The sequence below is a fragment of the Notolepis coatsorum genome (assembly GCF_963971535.1).
Source record: "Notolepis coatsorum genome assembly, chromosome: 9".
Taxonomy (NCBI): domain Eukaryota; kingdom Metazoa; phylum Chordata; class Actinopteri; order Aulopiformes; family Paralepididae; genus Notolepis; species Notolepis coatsorum.
Window position 1 is genome coordinate 53,305,790 of NC_140173.1, and position 25,214 is coordinate 53,331,003.

The following is a 25,214-nucleotide window of genomic DNA, read 5'->3' on the forward strand; positions in this document are numbered from 1 at the left end:
GGGCGTGGCCATGGTTCATCCAGCTAACTGAACTTAACCCTGCCCTCGACCAGGTTCAAACTTTCTGATCCATGGCGATTTAGAAAATCCGACGTCGGGGAATGGAAATGTCTGGCTTAAGTCAAGCTATGCTGAAAATTATCCGGCTAACTTAGTTAGCCAGGTACGGGGAACGGGGCCCTGATTGGTTGAAAATGGCTTTCATGTTTGAACTACATCGCTACCTACTGCTTTGGCATTGTACTACATGTATATACATCACTCGGTGGTCACGAGACAAAACGATGTCTAACTTGCCTGCCATTACGTAGCGTTCTGAAAAACGAAACTGAAACTGAAAACTGAAAACGAAACTGGCCCTAGTGTAACCGCAGCCTAAACAACCAATATCAGAGCCAGAGGCAACCTAGCAGGGCAGGCAGCAACAATAGACTATTAGGGCAAATCAAAACAACAACAAACTATTGATTCAACCTCTAGTCCCTTCATGAGGCATTTAAAAGCATCCAGTGATACATAGTCAAAGAGTTTCTGGACATTCTGTAACATGTTCCAAGCCGAGGGAGCAGAATAAGTAAATGCTCCCATTCCCATTTCAGTGTGAACATTGGGAACAGACAATAGGAGCAAACTTTGAGAACGTAAAAAATAACTCGGAGCACTTTTCTGGACCATATAAGTACACAAGTAAAAGGGGAGGAGACCGAGAATTGCCTTGTAAATCAATATGTACCAATGTACAAGTCTGCGGGTGGCCAGTGCAGACCAGCCAACCCGGGCATACAGGGTACAGTGATGAGTCGGCACCTGTTCTGTTCTTAACTTATTGTTATGTTTCTTCTTGACTTGTTTAAAGAAGACGTGTACGGCCCATGGGGACATTAACATGTGTTGTCGGGCCTTACAAATAAATTTGATTTGATTTGATTTACAATTACCGTACTTTTCGCACTATAAGCCGCACCTGACTATAAGCCGCAGCAGCTAAATTGAATGATGTATACATATATAAGCCGCACTGGACTATAAGCCGCATGTGTTTTAATGTTTAATTACCATATGTAAGGAGTGGAGCCTGCGGCTTAATTTGACTCAACACGGGAAACCTCACCCGGCCCGGACACGGAAAGGATTGACAGATTGATTGCTCTTTCTCGATTCTGTGGGTGGTGGTGCATGGCCGTTCTTATATTGAGCTTTAAGTTCCCACCTCTACAGAGAATGACTCCCACCTCTACAGAGAATGACTCGCATTGGGACACAATACTGTCGGACAAATAACAAGAATTAACTCATTTACAAGTTGTATTAAGTAAATAAGGGAACGGATAAATAACATTTCAATGCAGTAAAAAAAGCAATACTTCGATTTTCTTTTGTCCACATATAAGCCGCACCGTTATATAAGCCGCAGGGTCGAAAAATGGGGGAAAAAGCCGCGGCTTATAGTCCGAAAAGTACGGTAGTCACAAACCTCAACGAGCTGTGATAGACAGCATCAATCATACTCAGACACTGAGACGACGTGTGCATGTACAGAACATCACCGTAATCGAGCACAGGCAATAACAAGCCTTCCTTTAGCCTCAAATGACATTTTGAATGTTGTTGTTGTCACCTTGAACCTGTCTATACATGTGCTGTTCAGCTCTCTGCTATTGATTGATTGATTGAAAAGTTTATTAACAGATTGCAGAATGGGTACAGTACAGTACAGCTCAATACATACAATTGTTAAGGGGATGCAGACCAGAGAAAGACTTTCGTCTTGTTTACATCAGGGTCCCCCATTTTCAATTCATCATAACATATATGACATACATGACATACAGATAGACAGTACTGCTACATCTATACATTTATGACATATCAGATTTGCAAATACAGTACTGTTTGTGATACAAAAGTGTCCAGAAAAAGAGTGTATATACATTTGACGTACAAACTGTACATTGGAGGAGGTTGGGTGGGTGGGTGGGGTTGGGTGGGTGGGGGCTGTACATTGGAGGTGGGGGGGGAGGGGGGGGTTGGGTAGGGGGGACACACACATTGTACACTGTACATTGGAATACTGACAAAGCCATACTTGGTCATTTACTGTACAACTAGGTTAGGACATTTGTAGGGGCCAGTTTCGAATAGCAGTCTCCCGTAGGTGTTTTTTGAGTGTTTTTGAAAGTGGGTAGTGATTCACATTCCTTTACAGCTTTGGGTAGGGCGTTCCACATTGATGTGGCATAATTGCTAAACGTGTTTAGTCCCTTGTTTGAGCCGAATCTGGGTTTAACATGATTTGTGGAGCTCCCTCTGGTGTTGTGATCGTGGTATTCACTGACCTTTGGGAAGTATTTTGACATGTACATGGGTACCTTGGTCACGTAGTGTATCTTGTAGACCAGGCCCATTGCAAGTTGCTGTACTCTGTCGTCTACTCTAAGCCATCCTAGGTTGTCAAAGTGGGCAGGGGTGAGGTGGGTTCTAGGAGTCAGGTCAAGCATTAGCCTCTATTGTCACCCACTGTAACCGAGAAGCTGTCTGTCTTGCTGAGTTTGTTATTTGAACCGAAGAGAATGGACTCTGTTTTGCCCATGTGTAATGATAGTTTGTTGTCGGCGAGCCATATGTAGATTTTTGCCTAGTTCCGAGCTGAGGGCTTTTTCAACCTGTAACTTGTTCTTGTCAGAGACCAGCAGGGCTGAGTCGTCCGCAAACAGGAACAAGTTGCAGTCACAAGCTGACGACATGTCATTTGCATAAATTAGGAATAGTAGCGGTCCTAGTATGCTTCCTTGTGGAACACCACAGCTCACTGTGAGGGGGGGGGGATAGGGTACCGTTTACCTCCACCATCTGTTCTCTCCCCTCCAGGTAGGATTGTATCCAGCTCACTGATAGACTATCAAAACCAATTGCTTTTAGCTTGTCAATCAGAATGGTGTGATTGACAGTGTCGAAGGCCTTTTGTAGGTCCAGCATGACCATGCCGCAGTATTTGCCCGCGTCCACCTCTTGTTTGATGTGGTCGTTCAAATAGAGAAGGCATGTGTCAGTGGAGTGGGATGTTCTGAAGCCAGATTGGAATTCGTAGATTCGATTTTTTTCCGCGAGGTACTTTTCGATCTGTTCGTATACTATTTTTTCCATGACTTTCGAGATGGATGTAAGGATAGAAACAGGGCGGTAGTTGCCCGGGTCTAATTTGCTGCCCTTTTTGTGCAGGGGTGTCACTCTCGCAATTTTGAAGTCCTTGGGGACGTGTCCCTGTTTTATGGAGAGGTTTATTATGCGTGTGATCTGACTGGGGTGATGGCTGCTGCTGAGTCTCTGAGGAATTTGGAGGGGATGTTGTCATGGCCAGTGGCCTTGTTTGGTTGGAGGGCGCTCAGTTTTTTGAGTACCTCATCTGTAGTTACCATTTCCAGTTTGAAGTCGTCTTTGTGGACGCCTAGGTTCTTGTAGTATGCTACTATGTGTTCTACCCCATACTGCCCTGAGTGGGAGGGTAGTTTGTTTACCAGTGTTGGTTGTGGCTATGTTTGTGAAGAAAGTGTTTAAGTAATTGGCTACATCCAGCTTGTCTGTGATGAGCGTGTTGTCCGTCTTTATGTTTATGTTTGAGAACCTGGTTTTAAGTTTTTTACTGCAGCCTAGTTGATTGTTGAGTAATTTCCAAAGTTCACGTGGTTTATTTTAGTTTTCCTCGGTTTTGTCAGTGATGCAATTTTTTTTAGCAGTTTTGATCATGGAGTTTACGTAATTTCTTAGTCTGTTTCTTTCTAGTTTGAGTTCAGTCACGTGGTCTTGGAGTTCACTGCTCGTGGTTTTGGTAAGTTTTGGCTGACTTTTACGAAACTCTGAGCATTTTTTGTCTCTGGCTATGCATGTCTGAAAGGACATACTCTTTCCTCCTATCAGCACCTAAAGCTGTCTTTACAGCCCGAGGAGATAATGTTGAGTTGCACCACCAACCAACACAGTAAATACCCTTTTATTGTCTATCTACCCCTGACATGCATCCCGGTGTATCAGGATCACTGTGTCTACCAGATATGATGTAAGCAGGTCATATTTAAACCAGTGTCCTGTCCATGTTGAGATCTTATAGAATTTCTCATGCAAAATTCAGATAATCGTCGGGCGAGGTAGAGTGGTCGTCTGGCAATCGGAAATGTTTCTGGTTCGATTTCTGCTCCTCCCGGCAGTGTGTCGAAGTGTCCTTGAGCAAGACACCTAACCCCTAACTGCTCCCGATGAGCAGGTGGGCACCTTGCATGGCTGCCTCCGCCATCGGCGTGTGAATGTGAGTCATAAGTGGTAAAGCTCTTTGGATAAAAGCGCTATATAAATGCAGTCCAGATAATCATCCAGATTACAATTCATCCACCTTTATCAATTTTTTATGTTCTTTTCTGTTTTCATTCAATTACCCACTACTTGCTAGCTAGCTTCACTGTTGGTTCCAAATGTGAGTTTTCGCACAGACTTAGTTGATGTATGTGGATTGGGAAATGTGATTGCGTTTACACTTATTCTCAATCTGGTCACAGTGTGTCCCTGATCACCTCCAGAGGTGGTTCTGGCAATCGGATTACAGTCGATCCTCAATGTGTTTTGGGGCGCAACCTTATTACACCGGAATTACATGCAGTTAAGTGCTCTCCAATTAGTATCCAATCACCCGAGATGCATGGTTATGTCATGTACAAAAGGGGTCTTAATGCCTATCTTACTGCCCCTCGTCAACTAACACATCTTCTTTTTTTCCTTTTGGTGATGTCTGACCACAGCCATTTCTCCTGCTGATGTGAACTATGGAGAAACCTTGAGCACCCTGCGCTACGCCCACCGAGCCAAGAACATCGTGAACACACCCACGGTGAACGAGGACGGCAGTGTCCGAGTGATCCGGGAACTGCAGGCTGAGATCGCCAGGCTCCGAGGGCTGGTGGAACAAGCTACCAAGGTCCGCGCCCACCATGTACAACATCTGAATTACAGATTCACCAATACCCCTCAGGGTTTCCCCCTGGATGGTAGAGCTGCTACGTGACTCCGAGGGAGGGCGCTCTATGATGTGTGTGCCCATCGCCGATCTGGTGTTTAGCTTTAAAACCGCTCTTGCCGATAACTCTACCGTGATATGACATCTATCATCATTAGCGCGTTCAACGAGGTGTGTCAACATTGTCGACGTTACAGTTTTAGGCAAGAGCGGTATTGGCTGAGCGTTGGGAGGTTGGGGCGTGAGGTTTTGTTGAATGCAAATGTGGAGGGAGGTAGAGCTGGTCGTCTGGTAATCCGGAGGTTCCCGGTTCGATTCCCGTTCCTCCCGGGCAGCGCGCCGAAGTGTCCTTGAGCAAGACACTGAACCCCTAACTGCTCCAGAAGAGCAGGCTGGCACCTTGCATGGTTGCCTCCGCCGTTGGTGTGTGAATGTGTGAGTGACTGTGAGGCATAACTTGTAAAGCGCTTTGGATAAAAGCTACAGTATATAAATGCACCACACCACATACCATTTTATAAAGCTTCAGCACCCGCTCTTGTGGGAAATTGTTCCCACGTTTCCCAGTTATTTGTATTTAATCACAGACGTTTGTTCTTCTTCAGAACATCGCTCTCTTCACAAGGTCTAAAATAAAGTCTATAGTACCGCTTCTTGCAGAGGGAGTTGGAGGACGTTTTTACGCCCAGCTCGAGACTCAAAAGTGTGACGTCTGCTGTGCTCGCTGACGTCCGGATAGCCTACATTTAGTTTACATTTCCACGCTCCCCGCTTCAATTTAGCAATGTCGCGATGAATTTGTGAGTCCAGGGTCCAATTTTCTACTTTTGAATACTTTTTTACTTAATTTTACATCAGGGTGTCCTTATCTTGGGGGAAACCTGGGAGATTTAAAGATCATTGCCTGTCCATGGAAAATGCACGAGCGATGAGGAAGCTAACTGCCACCAGGTCCCAGGTCCCACGTGGATGGTCGTCCCAAGTGAATAAACAATTCACTCATGTTCTCAGCGCGCAGAGGTGTGGACTTCCTGGCTTTATAACCACGGCCTCAAAGCGCTGCGAGGCACAAGTGTGTGTGTGTGCGTATCGGTAGGGTTTTACTCTATGTCAAACTAGTGGTCTTGTCTCTCTGTCCTCAGGCTCCTCACGGGGACCCGTCCTCCACGTTCATCGTCGAGGAGAAGTTGCATCAGAATGAGGTCAAGGTGAGGTTGTTTATTTACACACATACTCACACTGGAATATACACACGTACACACTGGAATATACACACATACTCACACTGGAATATACTCGCATACTCACACTGGAATATACTCACATACTCACACTGGAATATACTCACATACTCACACTGGAATATACTCACACTGGAATATACACACATACTCACACTGGAATATACACACATACTCACACTGGAATATACACACATACTCACACTGGAATATACTCACACTGGAATATACACATGTACTCGCACTGGAATATACTCACACTGGAATATACACACTTGCTCACACTGGAATATACTCACACTGGAATATACACACATACTCACACTGGATTATACACACATACTCACACTGGAATATACTCACACTGGAATATACACATCTACTCACACTGGAATATACTCACACTGGAATATACACATCTACTCACACTGGAATATACACATCTACTCACACTGGAATATACACACGTACTCACACTGGAATATACACACATACTCACACTGGAATATACAAACACTGGAATATACACATCTACTCACACTGGAATATACACATCTACTCACACTGGAATATACACATCTACTCACACTGGAATATACACATCTACTCACACTGGAATATACACACGTACTCACACTGGAATATACACACGTACTCACACTGGAATATACACACATACTCACACTGGAATATACACACACTGGAATATACACACATACTCACACTGGAATATACACACACTGGAATATACACACATACTCACACTGGAATATACACACACTGGAATATACACACATACTCACACTGGAATATACACACACTGGAATATACACACCGACAACAAACTATCATTACACATGGGCAAAACAGAGTCTATACTCTTCGGTTCAAATAACAAACTCAGCAAGACCGACGGCTTCTTGGTTACAGTGGGTGACAATATTGTCACAAGGAAAGATGAAATTACCTACCTAGGTTCCATCCTAGAGGCTAATCTTTCCTGTGACAAAATGGCGTCCAATGTAATAAAAAAAGTCAACCAACGAACTCGATTCTTGTACCGGATCTCCTCTCTGGTAAACAAGAATACCCTGAAGACTCTGGCAGGAGCACTCATTCAAGGGTACTACGACTATGCTTGCACCTCATGGTACCAAAGCACCTCAAAGGCACTAAAAAACAAATTACAAACATCTCAAAACAAGCTAGTCAGACTACTGCTTAACCTGACTCCTAGAACCCACCTCACCCGGCCCACTTTGACAACCTAGGATGGCTTAGAGTAGACGACAGAGTACAGCAACTTGCAATGGGCCTGGTCTACAAGATACACTACGCGACCAAGGTACCCATGTACATGTCAAAATACTTCCCAAAGGTCAGTGAATACCACGATCACAACACCAGAGGGAGCTCCACAAATCATGTTAAACCCAGATTCGGCTCAAACAAGGGACTAAACACGTTTAGCAATTATGCCACATCAATGTGGAACGCCCTACCCAAAGCTGTAAAGGAATGTGAATCACTACCCACTTTCAAAAACACTCTCAAAGAACACCTACGGGAGACTGCAATTCGAAACTGGCCCCTACAAATGTCTTAACCCAGTTGTACAGTAAATTACCAAGTATGGCTTTGTCAGTATTCCAATGTACAGTGTACAGTGCCCCCCCCCCACCCCACCCCCCCCCCCCCCCTCCAATGTACAGCCCCCACCCACCAACCCCACCCCACCCACCCAACATCCTCCAATGTACAGTTTCTACGTCAAATGTATATACACTCTTTTTCTGGACACTTTTTGTATCACAAACAGTACTGTTGCAAATCTGATATGTCATAAATGTATAGATGTAGCAGTACTGTCTATCTGTATGTCATGTATGTCATATATGTTATGATGAATTGAAAATGGCCCTGATGTAAACAAGACGAAAGTCTTTCTCTGGTCTGCATCCCCTTAACAATTGTATGTATTGAGCTGTACTGTACTGTACCCATTCTGCAATCTGTTAATAAACTTTTCAATCAATCAATCAAAAACACACATACTCACACTGGGCCACTGAGCTGCGCAGGGCTTGCTTTTTCCACCCTGGATAAATAAAGTAAATAAAATACATAAAAAACGGATCCTCTTGTCTTTGCCATTCTCCCAGGTGCTGGAGCTGACCAGGGAGTGGACCAGCAAGTGGGGGGAGACCCAGAGCATTCTGAAGGTATGCTAATACCTCAAACACACCATCAAAATGTATATTATTTTACTTTGTCCGAAGGATTCCGTTGCTAGGGGAACAGCTTGGGCCCCAGTGTATTTCCTGTCGGCTATTGTATCAGCAGACACTGCAACAGGAAATGAACTTGGGCCAATTTTCTGAATGTTTAGAAAAGGTCTATATGGCTAATTTAATTTCTGCTACTAGTGCAGTGCTCGTTCGAAAGGGGCCGATTGCTTGGCCCCCGGTATTGACGCTTGCAGCTTTCTCGAGAACCGCACTTTAATCAACTTCACAGTCGACTCAATACACCCACCAAGTGTGAAGCTGATTGGATGAGTGGTTGTCGGGGGAGATCCAGGGACGGACGAACAGAGTTAATTTGATATTTCAGTGGTTCAGTCCATTGATTTTACTAACCACTCGCTCAATCTGTTTTTCATCTATTTAAAAAACGACGACGTCGGAAAGCGCTGAAGTGAAAACGGCTGGATATTCTGAATCTATTCAACTTTTTTATGACTAATAATTATTCTCATGTACTCTCGCTGGCCTGGGATCGAATCCCCCTCCCCCGGTTTCTATACTGTATCTCCCTTCCTCTCCCCCTCCCCCGACTGTCTCCTAGTCTTATCTCCCTCATAGCTAGACTGTGATCTCACCATGACTTTGTGTATTATTCCTGTATTTATGACTCTCGCTGGCTTTCTCTCTGGCTTGGTCTGTGTGCCTCTCTTACACACTCACCCACACAATACAATATTGTGCTCATGAACACACGCAAGCACACACACACACACACACACACACACACACACACACACACACACACACACACACACACACACACACACACACACACACACACACACACACACACACACACACACACACACACACACACACACACACTCTCTTGCAAATACAGACACGCACACACATGCAAAGATAAAAGTACACCAAACAGATGGTCCTACACAGCGCCTGAGCTTGGGGGCTCTGTCCGCCCAGCTCCTCTGGGTCCTCTCATAAGACAGGGGGAGCTTGACATACAGTATCAACAGCATTTAATGTTGGCTTTTGGCTGCCTGCCGTCTCATGCCATTCTGTTGCAAAGTCTTGTTTTTTTTGTATGAGAGCCAAAAAAAATTGTAGTTTTGTGGAGTAAATATCATGGGAGCCAATTTAATGTAGTTTGACTCTTAGAAGCCCTACTGTGTTTTACCGTCTGCTGCACGCCGGAGACGAGACCGGGAGTGAGATGGAGAGAGTCGTGGAGGAGAGGATCACTCGATGTAGGGCTTTGTTCCCACGTTTCCCAGTTATTTTTATTTAATCACGGTCGTTTGTTCCTTCTTCAGAACAGTGCTCTTGTCACGAGGTCTAAAATAAAATCTATAGTACCGCTTCTTGCAGAGGGAGTTGGGAGGACGTTTTTGCGCCCAGCTCGAGACTCAAAAGTTTTGCTCACTGACGTCCGGATAGCCTACATTTAGTTTACATTTCCACGCTCCCCGCTTCAATTTACCAATGTCACGATGAATTAGTTTTGCTTTGGAATTCCATAGAGTCCAATTAAAAAAAAAAAAAAAAAAAAATGTCTGCTTGGAAAGGTTTTTTAGTTTTCTTATTTTATTTTTTCTACATCAGGGTGTCCTTATCTTGTGGAAAATCTGGGAGATTTAACCCATTTAGACCTAAAACGCCTGCTAATAATGCATTATATAGCCTACATATACACACAAATGTGTGTCCCGGTTTCAATGAGCCTGTCCATGGAAAATGCACGAACAATGAGGAAGTTAATAGATTATCATGAATAACCTGAATAACAGCGTCTCAGCTTGAGTGTGCATATCTGATATGCAAGCTGGGACAGAATCAACCTTGATGTCAAGTTGAATCTCGTCTCAGAGGGAGCACGCACACAGAACCCTCTTATTACACTTTTAAAATTGTCACAAAGTAGCATTTGCATATTTTCGGCATCAGAGATATATCACGGGACGACCCTCTGCCTTTTTGTTTGTTTTGCTCTGAATGCAAATTGCAACAATGAGACTTTTGAGATCGAGTTTATCCATTGCGTGATTTGATAATGTCTTAGAACTGTAGAAAAAGATTTCCATAAAAGAAAAAAACCACACACACACACAACGGTGTATTGTTTACTCACCTCTGTATTATTAATACCTCTGTACTAAGGATGAACTGACTTAGATTTCCCAGAATACCTCATTAAAATGAATACAAGGCAAGTCTGCTGCATTAAATGAAGCACTACCATTTAGCAGCCTCTGCCTCAGAGGGAATTACACTGCACCTCGCCGCTTGCAGTTCACTCATCCCGCCAGCGGATGTCACTGTAGGTCCGTCAGAAAACCCCTCTCGGCTGTAGAAAGGGGCAATAAGAGTGGAAAGTCCACCTGGCGTTTCCAGCTATTTAGATTAGAATGGCAGCCAGCAGCCATTTGAGCCCGACGTAATGATCCTGAAGACGGTGAGTGTGACAGTGAGAGAGTCTGGAGGAAGAGGGAGCTGACGTGCCTCCCTCTCTCCTCCATCCATCCTCGTATGTTTTGCACTGAGGCCCGGGACGCGGCGCCTTTGACGTCCCGCCACGACGCACCTCTAACGCCACCACCCGAATGTCCTCCGTTCGGGGGGGGGGGGGGCCCGTCGCCTGCCGCCAAATGTGCCGCTACATCCTCATGCATGACTCGGTGGAGCGCGTCGAGCCCCAAAATGAGGAAATACACGCCATCTCTCCGTCGATATGTGGTGGATGAGCTGTGGATGTCCTTCTCAACAATCTTGTTGTTGGTTTTAAATACGGCGCAGAACTTCCATACTTCCCTGGGGCGACGCGTTTCTGTCATGTGCTCTTGTACTGGATTACCCGTTCATTGTCTTGCCACAGTGCTAATTCCTCAAGTTTAACGATGCACAGTAAGATTCCAGGAGATGTCCTCTCAGAACAGATTGTTTTCTGTAGTGGTCAGGGTCTGATTTGCTAGAGTCCCACTAGAATATACTGTAGGATTTCAGGTGTGTGTGTGTGTGTCTGTGTGTTTGTGTGTCTGTGTGTCTGTCTGTCTGTCTGTCTGTCTGTCTGTCAGTGGAGGTTTCTCTATGACAACACGTGAAACACAAATTCAATCATAATTCATAATTATTATTAATTTATATATATATTTTTTTATTTATTTATTATTATTATAATTTTTTATTAGAAATGTTTTCCTCTGTAAAAACAAAATTCCAGTGAATTATTTTTCTTAAAAAATGGCCAAAATGGACAGCTCTGAGCAGGCCTGCACTGCAATAATAATAATAATAATAATGGATTGGATTTATATAGCGCTCTTCTCTGACTGACTGTTGCTCTGACTCAGAGCGCTGTAATGACTGCAGTAAATATTCGTGCAGATGGCTGCACAGGTTGACCCAGGATTAAATAAATAATAAATAATAGCCAATCAAAATAGGCTATTAACGTCATCTAAGCACGGTCCGTGCATTTAAACTCTTGCCATTGAATGGGGGATTGAATGATTGACAGCCTTGACATCCAATCAGAGAATGTGGCAACTCTGCTGCTCTGCAGCTGGACGGAGGTTGAATGATTGGCAGCCTTGAGATCCAATCAGAGAATGGTTTCTCTTCTGTGGCCTGCGGCTCTGCAGCAGCTTTGTTTACAAAATCATTTTTATCTCAGTTTAAGAAGCTAACTTGTTGGAGCTAACGTAGCTAAAGGGCTACCACCGCAGCTACCAGGCCCAGGGTGGAGTGTTTTGTTATTGTTCATGAACTTATTGTGCATCGTTTGATGATATATATATATTTTTAGTAGTGTAATTGACGTGATTGCCGGCTTGGACTGTGTAAGCTAACTTGTTGTAGCTAACGTGAGCTAATAGCTAAGTCATCGAAACGTTCACCCAGAGGAAGAAGAAGAAGAAGAAGAAGAAGAGGAAGATGGGATAGGTGAGCCCACAGCTTTGGTGAATGCACTGCTTTGGCAATCGCTTGGGTGACTGTCTGAGTGACCACCTGTCGGAGTCCCGAAGATGGAACGTGTGTCACGCATCAACAGAACAATGTTTAGTGGATTTCGACAGCATCCTCACGCAAATGAAGGATCGATTAGATCACAAAAGACTGCTGTTTGTTGCATTGCTGGATTTGCAACTGCAGAGGAGGTCATTGAACGTTTCATCAGATAAGAGCGAAGGATGGATTTCATTTACAAGGAGCGTCAGGGACACTATTTCCTCCTAAGAAGTAACGTTGTCAATGGTGAGTGAAATTTTATTTTTTTATATTTAGTAGCTGTGTGGGGCGGGTCTGTGTTGATTATGATGAGAGAGAGAGAGAGAACGCGTTTGCGTTTTGAGCATATAAGTTGCCGTAGGCGATGATGTCACACTCGAATGTAAACACAGGAAGTTGAACAAACGGAGATTGAAACTGGATGCAAGAAACGAATAACCAATAAATATGAAGTTATCTTTAAACCTCTGTTGTCAAGCGTCGTCAATATAACCCACCCCTTTTTCTCACAAATGGAACTAGTGTCGTGGAGTCCGCTTTGAGCTAACGCTAGCAGCTAAGAGCTAACGCTAGTTAGCTTAGCCTATTATGGTTTAACTTAGCAGCTAACATTAGCCCATTGCATGTCATTGAAGGTCCGCGCTGGTCTGTGTAATGAAATTACAATTGCATGTGATTTAAGGTCCGCGCTGGTCTGTCTATAATGAAATGAGAGGAACGCTCTGCACTAAAGCAAGTCACATATCAGCCGCGACGTGACAATATATACTCGATGTTCACGATATAGTAATTTACTACATCTCACGTCTTACTACATCTTACTACAACAAGCCGCGATACATCGAGTATACTCGATATATCGCCCAGCCCTAGTTGGTATGCGTTCTGCCTTTCTGTGGGTAACGAGCAATTTATTTTGGTCCGCCGTGGCCCTCCCTCCCTCCTCCTCCTCCTCTTCCTCTCTCTCCTCCCTCTCTCTCCTCCCCTCTTCCTCCTCTCCCCTCCTCTCCTCCTCCTCCTCTCCCCCTCCTCTCCTCCTCTCCTCTCCCTCTCCTCTCTCCTCTCCCCTCCTCCTCCTCCTCCCCCTCTCCTCTCCTCTCCTTAATCAGAGTTTCCAACGCTATAGGTCTATATGACAGGCGTTGTACTCTTAAACAGTAATGTATATTTGTAGATCTGGTATGTCATTAATGTCTGGATGTAGCAGTACTGTCTATCTCTGTATGTCATATATAGACGTAGCAGTACTGTCTATCTGTATGTCATGTTATGATGAATTGAAAATGGGGGAAGACGAAAGTCTTTCTCTGGTCTGCATCCCCTTAACAATTGTGTGTATTGAGCCGTACTGTATTGTACCCATTCTGCAATCTGTTAAATAAAGTTTTCATTCATTCATTCATTCATTCATTCATTCATTCATTCATTCATTCATTCATTCATTCACATTCATTCATTCATTCATTGTCCTTGTGTTACATAAAACCCATCTGTGGCCTCGTGCAGAGGAAGGTGGTAATTTAAATACATGTTAGATATTCCAATGTACAGTTTTGCATACCATTGACTCAGAATGGTCTGTTTTATTGAAATCGTCACAGCAGTATAGTTTGTTTATACTTCAGAAGTATGATATTTAAACATGGTCCCCAAAATGAATGGAAGTGAATGAGGAGCCTGACACCTGGGAGGAATGGGGGTGTTGCAGCATTGGGGATGTTTAAAAAATATAATTTAATATATAATATAATATAATAATTTGTGCTTCAACAACCTCCACTGGTGTGTGTGTGTGTGTGTGTGAATGCTTTCTGATATGTGTGTGTGAATGCTTTCTGATTGTGTGTGTGTGTGAATGCTTTCTGATATGTGTGTGTGAATGCTTTCTGATATGTGTGTGTGTGTGTGAATGCTTTCTGAAATGTGTGTGTGAATGCTTTCTGATGTGTGTGTGTGTGTGTGAATGCTTTCTGAAATGTGTGTGTGAATGCTTTCTGATATGTGTGTGAATGCTTTCTGATATGCGTGTGTGTGTGTGTGTGAATGCTTTCTGATGTGTGTGTGATTGCTTTCTGATATGCGTGTGTGTGTGTGTGTGTGTGCATGCTTTCAGATTCAGTATGTGTGTGTTAATTGTAAGAAACTGACACTGTATTGAAGAGCGAGGAGGAGGAGGAGGAGGAGGAGGAGGTGACGGGCAGCTGTGACATGTTGAGGATGAAGCAGCCTCTCCAGAGTCGGTCCACATCAGGGCGGCTTATTGGAACTCATTAGCCGCCACCACTGCTGTTAATTAAGAGGTCTTGATGAGTTGCATATGTCGCTTTGGTTTCTGAGCATCTCGCTGTTAATTAAAGTGTCCATGTTGTAAATCTCTTGATTGCATGTTCAAGGGAGTTGACTTTGCGTTACCGTGATGGAACGGTCCGTTTCTGCCCACTGGGGCCTAAGAGACACAGAGCAAAATATATTTTTACATGGACACAGTTAGGGATGCAACCATCCGACTTTTTCAGTCCCGATACCGATACCTGGGTTTGGGTATTGGCCAATCAGAAAAAAAATATTCTCCAAAAAAGTTTAAAATAATAATAATTGAATCCACGTTTATTTTTTTTATATTAAAATATATTTAGTTTTTAAGAATTGTAAAGGATCACAAGTGTGTTTTTGATTTGTTGTAAACAAAGACAGAAAATAAACTTCATTCAATTAATAAACTGTAACGTCACGGTGACCAAATGCGTCCACATTTTTATAGGATTCTATCACATTTTCATAACAATAGCGAATATAACTTACCCTGCGCCGTTTTCATTGAGGTTTCTTACAAATTAGCGATGTTTTATTTGTCCTTTATATGCGGATAACATTAAAATCTTAAATTGTACCATTATGTTCCCGTTTAGACAATAAACATAATGCTAATGATGCACTTTTGTTAAGATAATTGGGTGACCATTCTCGATCACTGTACTCGGGTCCCATTAATAGTTTAACGCTGTTCAGATCGCGTTTTCCTAATCCGGTGCTGACCAGTGACCTGTGACCTGTGCTAAAGGTCTTGGGAATTGTATTCATGTTGTAGTCATAACATTTTCACCTTTTAATTTTAAACCAATGCTGCCATCTACTGACAACAGAAAGTGTTGTGTATCGTCAACTTGAGAGGCTACCCGCACTTCCGTAAACACCGTTGCCCAAAACACATTCTAGAGATTCCCACTTTTTACTGGTACATAGGTTCATATCTAATAGTCTTTAGATGACTAAATATAGATGAATACTCAATAATAATAATAATTTGATATATATATTCTAAAATAAGTATAATTTCACTTCATCTACCTGTCGACATGAAATTCCAAAACGCTGACCGTAAAAAAAGCCTGGATGTCGCGCAAAATGGGGCGTGACCGAATTTGGTCCCAGACAATAAGAGTGACTGAGATTGGTCTACGTTCTGTTATGCCTCACTGTCACTGTGTGGAAGAGACTGGGATCATTCTTTTGTGCAAGGCAACATCAGGCTTGACTTAAAACATTACTTTCCTAACTTAGTGAAACTAAATGTAACAAATTAACACATAGATATAAATGTACTGAATGGTTATTTCTTATTTTATTTATTATAAAAAAAATATATAAAAAAATAATCCGATTATATATATTGTTTTTTACCGATACCCGATCCAGCTATTTTACTGATATCGGCGGCCGATACCAATATTGGATCGGTGCATCCCTAGACACAGTATAACGTGGATACAGAACAGACATAATGGTGTCCTGGTTAACATGGCGCTTTCCATGGAGAAGATGGATCGTTTGAGCACAGTTGTCTCTGGTGTTGTTGTTCACTACTGTATCCTCTTTTGGCTAAATGATGTGTGACAATGACTATGCATAAGACTATGCCCTAATGATTAATATTTGGGTTTCCCTGATTTATTGATTAGTATTAAAATAAGAATATTCAATTGCTGTCAAAGTTGAATGATCAGGAGACTATTTCTAAAGTTCAATATGATAGTTTATTACAGTATGGATCCATATAGGATTATATAAAACAATAGTCAAAAGATTATTAGTTCTATAGAAATTAGGCCTAGCGCTTAACACTTTCAGTGCAAGCAGGGGGCGCACAATTTAGTGCTTGAATGCCCACCATCCACTTCAATGTTAGCGTTAATAACGCCTAATCTATGTTTTAAATGTGTCTAATCTGCCCGTCGCTTATCAATGACTCGTTTTCCAGTCAACATTGTCGAAGCGGATTGTTTTTTTATCGGTTCATTTTCGTTTTATAGCATTTTGAAAAGCCCTCGTTTTCAAGGAAAATAAAAAGATTCCATGATAAACGCACTGTACTGGAATATTCAATCTAGAATACACAAAAACGTTGTAATTTTTCGGCCCATTTATGAATAGTTTTCAAATAAACGCTAGATTATCGATAGTATATGTGTACGTATGCACGCTATATAGGCGATCTGAAAAATCAATTCTCTGATTTCCTCAAAGCCATCGCCCACACACGCACACACACACACACACACACACACACACACACACACACACACATAGGGCGAACGCTGAGATCTCAGCGAATACAACTCTGATTATCCCAAGACTTGTAAAATAGATTCCTTACCTCAGATCAGATGTTCTCCAAAAAGATCATTCCAATTCCTGATCGCCATTCCAAAAATCGATCGCTTTTATTGATCCAACGCTACATACTGTAAACACATATTCCACGCTGTACTGATGGTCCACAATGAATCCGATCGGCTCGGGTTACATGCCTGAGAAGTAAAATGTGGAGTCCATTCCAAAAGGGTGCATTACCATCTGGGAGATGATAGGGGGCGGTTTTTTCACATCTGAGCTCCTGGTGGGGCTGGTTTACCAACGGGAGACTCGGTTGATGAAATATGAATTCAGATCGCTAATAAAAAAATAACACGCTAATTGTTGTGGTGGGCATTCAGGCGTCGGGCTGATAACACGTGTTATCACGTGGTGGGCACTGAAAGTGTTAAAGGGAGAATGGGTAAGAAAAGTAATAATAATAAACTTTATTTGTATAGCACCTTTCATACAGAAACTGCAGCTCAAAGTGCTTCACAACAGAAAAAAATACGCATAAAATGAGCACATAAAGTGCAGACATATAAAATCAGTTTTTCACATTAGGATCTAACATCCCAACAGGCCACCTTGTTTATGGTTTGATTCAGTTTTAAATAGACAATAATAAAAAGAGTAAGATCAAAATAGACAGAGTAAAATAGTTCAATAGTACAGTGCAATAAAATAGTAGAATAGAATAGACATAAAATTAGCACATAAAGTGCAGACATATAAAATATGTTTTTTACAGTAATACAATAGTTCTGGATGACTGTTCAACAGTTCAAAGTCGTCTTTACCTTCTCTGTTTGGTATCCACAGTTTAAAACTCGACAGTCGTCCCTCCTGTTTGATACCCACTTTGACCCTTCAAACCTCCCACTCAGGGCAAACCTCCCTCTCAGGGCGCAGTTCCCTCTCTCAGGGTGCAGTTCTAAGCCTAGGTCCTACACAGTTTTAAAGCCCGACAGTCTTTCTTGTTTGATACCCACACAGTTTAATACCTGACAGTTTTGAACCTGTAATAAAAAGTAATAGACAGAGTAAAATAGTACAGTGCAATAAAATAGTAGAATATAATGGATGGTAAAATTATGCAACAGTGCAGTGCAATAAAAAGTAAAGTAAAATTATGCAAAGTGCAGTGCAATAAAATAGAATGGACAGAGTAAAATAGTGCTACAGTACAATCAACAGTGGAAGTAGAAGCGTGTTAAGAGGTGAACTGAAGCAAGAGAGAAGTGAAGACAGCACCCCGGCAGAGCTTAACGTTCTCTCTCACACGTTGGAGGAAAGAGCGGGAACAAAGTCATTACATTTCGGGATGCATGAGTCAACTAAATATTTAACTTTCTTTGGGCACTTAAGATCAGAAAGCAGGATGCCAGCGAAATAACGATTGTTGGTGCAAAACGCTTTACTTGCCTCAAGCCCCTCTCTCTGGCCACGGCCTGACCATTAAACCTGAACTGAACAGACCGTTTGAGGGAGAGACGGTTCACTCTTTATCATCACAGACGAGGCATGTGTAAAATAACAAGGCATGACACACAATGTATTATGATTTGGTTACGAATTATTAAATTGATTATGGATATGATGTAAAACACAGATGTGTAGAAGGAAAATGCATGTCTGCACACCGGATTACAGCTCCCAATACTGCCTAAAGAGCAACGTTTCAACCCAACAGGTTTTTCATCAGGCAAATGACCCATATGCCGGGTCACCCATAGAAGGGTGTATATAGGCAATCATATACAAAATATAAAAAATACAATTTGCTACAAAAAGTAGCAAAATAGCATGCCAACAAGAAATAATATATTATTATTATTAACACTTTAATCGCCATGGGTTAAATTCATAATTTACCATCCCTCGCCAGCTCTATTTGTCTATGGAGAAGTTCCCCTTCTTTGCAGGGCTATAACTTTTTAAATTCTATTGCTAAATTGCCATTATTATGGCCCATTCAATGTCCTATATGTATTGTTCAGGGTGTAGCAACGTTAAACTTTTTCATTCACATATTCATACTAAAATATGGTCTAAAGTATAAGTATGTTTTTATCGTTTTCTGCAGCTTTCTTCAGAACGTGATTTATAGCCCTAAAATGCATTATATTGATGATCAAATACAGTTTGGTAGGAATCTGTGCGAGATAAAAAATGTCAACTGGACGTGGTTCTAGAAGTTTCTACGCATCATCTGATGATGACCGGATGGGCGGGGGATCGTTTATAATTCCGTGGGCAGCGTTAGATGATTCATCCAGAGTGGGTCATATGTTCATCATAGCAGTGTATATGGAACACGTTAGAATATAACGCTGAATCTTACCGTGGCTTCCTCGCGCCGCTGGCAGATGAGCGTGGAACAGAATTTTTTCTATTATGGGATGGAGAAATGCCCGATCCATTTCCAGGTTGTATAATAGTATATACGTCCAAATCATGTTGTTTTTTCGAGTTATTTGCACCGATCGATGTTCACTGTGTCAATACGGAGTCTCTCTAACGATAGCGAGTGCCCGGACCACATATGGATGAGCACTACCGGTTCAAAGGTTAATTTCCGGTTGGCGATCTGCCGATCGGCCACCAGATGGCGCTCTTGAACCGCTAGAGAGTTGAGTGGAGCTTTGCAGTGTGTCTCAGGGCTCCGGAAAGGAAATATGATTTCGATGACAGATTTTTGAAATATTGACATCAAAGACGAGTTACGGCGTCTTCGGCAGAATGAGCATGGCTAGGAATGACGTGTAAACTCGTCCACGGCGATCATAGTGTTAATATATTATTTAGGAATGATAGTTAAAAACCATATAGCATAACGTGCAAAATATGGAATTTCCAGAAGGTTATTTTAACCACTAGTCTACTAGGACACTATCGAAAGCGGGGGAAAGGGAAGATTGGAGGACATGGTATTGAGGAAATGGATCCTGAAAGTTCCACGTTGGGAGAATACTTTTTTCAAGATCACCTCTCATATGAGGCTTCTCCAACTTATTATACACCAACGTGTCTCAGTACGCTGGCCACAGGGTAACATTCATCCCCAGTTCTACATAGTTCTACGTTCTAACGTTGCTATGTTCACTAATCCTCGTGTGCAAAGCTCGAGAAGTTTTACAGACTTAAACCAAGCTGCAAAGGACAACAAATGAGATATACGACTAGACTATAATACTACATTATATCATGTGTTTATATACTACATTATGGATATGTCCCGACCGGTGTGTGGATGGCTAAATCTCTCATTGCACATTGCATATGTGCATGTATTTCTGAATTTCCCCAAGGGGATCAATAAAGGAATATCTTATCCCATCTCATGTAAATACTTTTGGTGCTGCCATCACACCTGTAGTAGCCACCTGGCACGACAGGGGACGTCGCTGTGCAATGAGGGCACGTACAGTATCCTTAACCTCTTAGTCTTATGCATCAGGCAAAAATGGGGCTAGTTTTGCACAACACCCCTGCCAATTGCATACCCAAAGTAATTTGCCATTTATTATACTTTATACTTGTACCACATGCATGAGTCTGGTCGCTTTTGAAAGGAAATATTCTGAACTTTCTTCCAAAAAAAAAGAAGAATCACTCTGAGTGCTAATACAATTGTTAGAGGTTTGAACACACTGAAGTAAAGGTTTTGTTTACTCACATTTCTGTTTACTTGTTGCCAGATACCTGTTTTTGTGTTCCGGCTGAGACTCCGGCACTATAAAAAGCTGGCGCCACTAGCTGTATGTATCTGTAAACTGGAGCGAGACATGTAGGAAATTGGTCCGTGGAGGTCCGCTGAGGTACGATCAACTATGAAAGCTCAATGAGTCCAGTGGACCTCCGCGGAGTCCAGTCCGTGTACGGTCCGCTCGATTATGAGAAGGGCTTTACTCCTCGCCAATGAGAGCCTCCACATGTATCGGAGGGGTGATGTGATGGGCTTATATCCTCCCTACGACTGGCCAGTGGGGGGCACATGCAAGCAACGATCAGGACAGGGGAGGGAGAATTGGCACGAGAGGTAAATTGGGATGGGAGAAAAATCACAGAAAAAAGGAGGAGAAAAAGTAGATAAAAAAAAGAGCTTGGTGTCCCGAATCACGTCAACCAGGAAATAACTAACGCCAATAGTTGTTGTCGTCGGAAATTGATAATAATCACAAGATACATTCAGACAGTGTTGGATCTAGCAAAATGGATTTATGGACACATTTATGGAAAGTTCAAGCCCGGACCACAAAGCTTGTCGAAGGGTTAGCGCGACACCGACTGCTCTTCCAGTTCTACCGGCAGCAGGGACGCGAGAAGTCCGCGGGGAGTGGGGGTGCTGAGATATCGATAGTTTTTGATACATTTTTTTTTGTATAATTTTTTTTATATAAAATATATATATTATATAATTATACTTGTAGTTGTATTGTCTGCGAGACATCGCCACCACGCAACACGTCAAAATGCTCGCTATCTGCAAACAGCTCCACTGTCTGTCACGTCATAACCAACACTCTCGTTCACTAGAGGATACTATGATGAATTGAAAATGGGGGACGGTCCCTGATGTAAACAAGACGAAAGTCTTTCTCTGGTATGTATTAAGCTGTACTGTACTGTACCCATTCTGCAATCTGTTAATAAACTTTTCAATCAAACTTTTCAATCAAAACCGCTGCCCAACTCCGCGCTCTGAGCGTTCTGATGCACACATCACAGCCCAGCTTACCCCACCTGGCTGTTGCGACCTCCCTCTGCAATTCGTTCCCTGCATACATGATCACCCTCCCGGGGGCTCGGATAGTTCTGCTGGCTTGTTCATATATTCCTTTACTGCGAATTCAGCGTCCCAAACCTATCCCAGGCAGGGCGCAGCCGTTGTGTCTATTTTTTTTACCAACGGATTTCCAGTTCCGCGTTAGACGCTTCCAGGCCGCGTCTATTCGAATCCCAACCGGTTCATGCGTCGGCTACACGCTGATAATAACACTGCATTATCGAGACAGCGCCCCTATGACGATCTGAATGAATTCCAAGAGTAGGGTAAATCTGCAGTGCCGTTCCGCTCTGTGACATGAGTAGCCTCGGTTAAAAATTTGGAATAAAATCCAAAACAACCTTGCAGTTGCAGTTACACTCCCATCCAGCAGGGGGTGCTGCAGCCCCTGCCGCACCCCCCCTTCTCGCGTCCCTGACCGGCAGCAAAATAAAGTGAGTCTCAGCCTCTGCGTTGTTATATTATGATATGAAAATGCAATTGTACGGGTTGTACGGGTCTTTTCCATTTATTTTCTTCTCCGAGTGCTTCGTTTACATCACAACTATTTTCTTCTGGGGGACAATGGGTCTCATTCACCAACATTGCCATAAGATTTCTCTTACGACAACCAGCTTGGAAGGTCATAAGAGAAACTCGACGATTATTACACCTGGATTCACCAACGCGTGGAGAGGCTGTCTTAAATGAATGAATGAATGAATGAATGAATGAATGAATGAATTTATTCACACACACACACACACACACACACACACACACACACACACACACACACACACACACACACACACACACACACGATATATTACATATACATATCTTCATGGTGAGAACATCATCGTCGAGATTGCTTTTGGAGGGAGCCTGATCACAAATATAAACAAACAAAAACATACAACATGGATAGGCTTACACACCTACCTACTAACATATCGTAAATCCTCTAATAGTGACCTGTATTCAATTAAAAACCGACTCTCTATTAATGACCGGGTGCGCTGTTGAAATAAGCAATTATAAGCCGACCTCCTAATACAAGCCGGGTTACTAATATACGCGTGAGCGAACCTCCCCTTACTTCCGTATATGGAACACGGGTCGCGCGCAGCACGTAACACAACAACAACAGAGCAAGCATGGCTACCGGTACTAAACGTTACGTTTAAAGAGGAAGTTTTGAGGTATGCGGCGGAGCATTCGGGAGAGAAAGCCGCAAAGCACTTTAACATTGATTCCAGACAAATCCGATATTGGAAAAAACAAAGGAATGAGCTAAAAGCAGCTGACGGTAAAAGAGCACGCATAACTGGAGGAGGGAGAAAAAAAGTGAGCGAGGTGATGGAGACACTACTTTCCGAGTGGAATTATGCATTGCGCGACAAACGCAACCGCGTGTCGCGCAAAATGATACAAAGAAAAGCAATGGAAATCTACCCAACAGTGAGTGATGGAGGCAAGGCGTTTGTGGCCAGTAAAGGTTGGCTAGAGAAGTTTCTACACCGCAATGGCCTGTTGCTGAGACGACACACCACTATGGCACAGAAAGATCCGGATAAAACTAGTTTCATTTGTTGACTACGTTGGTATTTACCATAGGCAATATATTTTGTTATTGTTGTTATATGCTGGCTGTGCAGTAAATACCATATAAATGGTATGGTGTTAATGTTTACCAAGAGAGTAAGCCTACCTCAGAATTGTTTATACCAGTATTGTGATTGCACTATTTTACTCGGGTAAAGTTACTTGATTTCACTTTGAAAACGTTGAAATGACCAGTGACCACCTGTAATTGCACTGTTTACTATTTCATACAGTACTTGGTTTCAATAAATGAACCCAGTACATTTTACTGGGTTCAAACTGACACAAAATGTTGATTTATTCATTATGATCTGTTTGAAAATTAGAAATATAGGCCTCTCTCTTATACATGCCTCCTTTCAATAAAAGCCTGGTACCCGCTACAGTTGAAACAAATACAAGCCCGGGTCACTATTAGAGGAATTACGGTACATACATGGCCAAAATTATCACAGCTGCGATGGCCACAATGAGATATTGACAAACTTGAACACGTGTTCCCGTTTACTTCATTTGCATATGTAACCGGTGTGATCTTGCTCTGCATTGTGTTTTTCGGATGGCCCTGAGTGGGAGTTGAACCCCGGTCTCCCGCGCCGCGGGCGGCATCACAGACCACTATACCAAGATGTGAATTCACTTCTTGCTAATGGGTCTGGATGCCTCTGGGGAGTGAGTTTACTTGCAGTACCGCTTAACGTCCACAGCCACTTCACTATACAAGTCCCTCGTGACTGTGGATAGACATGCGGTACCTCCGTTACACATACAGACACGCCTCCGGCAGCTCCTTATAAAACCAGCCAACAGAGCTGTGTGCAAATTAAATCCCAATGAGAGCGAAGAGAGTTAGAGGCGCACCTGCAGTGCTGGGAGTGGAAAGGAGGAAAGTTATATTATTTAGTAGCGTCAGCACACACACACACACACGCATACTGTATAGTCTACGTGTAATTAATGAATGCAGTAGGCTTATATTAATATTCTGACTTGTTTTATTATGAGATCACAGATACTGCGCTGCCCTACAGCATGTGCAGTACACATCTTAGCGTGACATCTCCACAGAGTCGGGCGTGAGCGGACCAGACTCCAGAGTCGACTCGCACTGGTGTCCCACAAAAGGGTGCTTGGCATGTTGGTTGACATCGACCTGCATAAAATGTAGTAAACTGCCATGAGAAATGTAGGAAATTTGTACGCGGTGGTAAGTTTGACTCTGTGGAGATGTCACGCTAAGATGTGTACTGTATGTACTGTACTACTATAGGGCAGCGCAGTATCTGATCTCCTAATAAAACAAGTCATTAGAATAATATAAGCCTACTGTTCATTCATTACGCAGGTAGGTGTGTGTGCATGCGCTGAACAGGTGGCCAGGCAGGAGCGAAATATGGAATAATAATAGTCTATTCCACTATAGATATATCCATGTGATTAGCTGTCTTTCTTATTTATTTATTCAAAGTCATTTGCAGTGTTTGTGTAGTGCTATTATTTATTTTCGGACATCAAATGCATCGTTGAGGCATGACTTTAAATATAAAACGTAATTTTTTATCGTACAAATAGTCATATTTATTATTTTAATTATGATTAATTAATTCCAAGGAGGCCTGTAGAGTTGACATGAAGGAATCACTATGATTCCTCCAAAATAAAGCCCTTAAGAACACGGCGCACACCAT

General features: G+C 42.6%; 1 protein-coding gene across 1 annotated transcript in view; it reads left to right on the top strand.

The window, feature by feature from the left end:
• The window catches only part of kif16bb (kinesin family member 16Bb), a gene marked incomplete at both ends in the record, with an annotated part of 181,183 nt that overhangs the window by 35,228 nt on the left and 120,741 nt on the right, over positions 1 to 25,214 (top strand). The window contains 3 exons of the mRNA XM_084321873.1: positions 4,788 to 4,978; positions 6,145 to 6,210; positions 8,406 to 8,465. Coding sequence (XP_084177999.1) covers positions 4,788 to 4,978; positions 6,145 to 6,210; positions 8,406 to 8,465 — 317 coding nt within the window. The remainder of the gene's footprint in view (positions 1 to 4,787; positions 4,979 to 6,144; positions 6,211 to 8,405; positions 8,466 to 25,214) is intronic.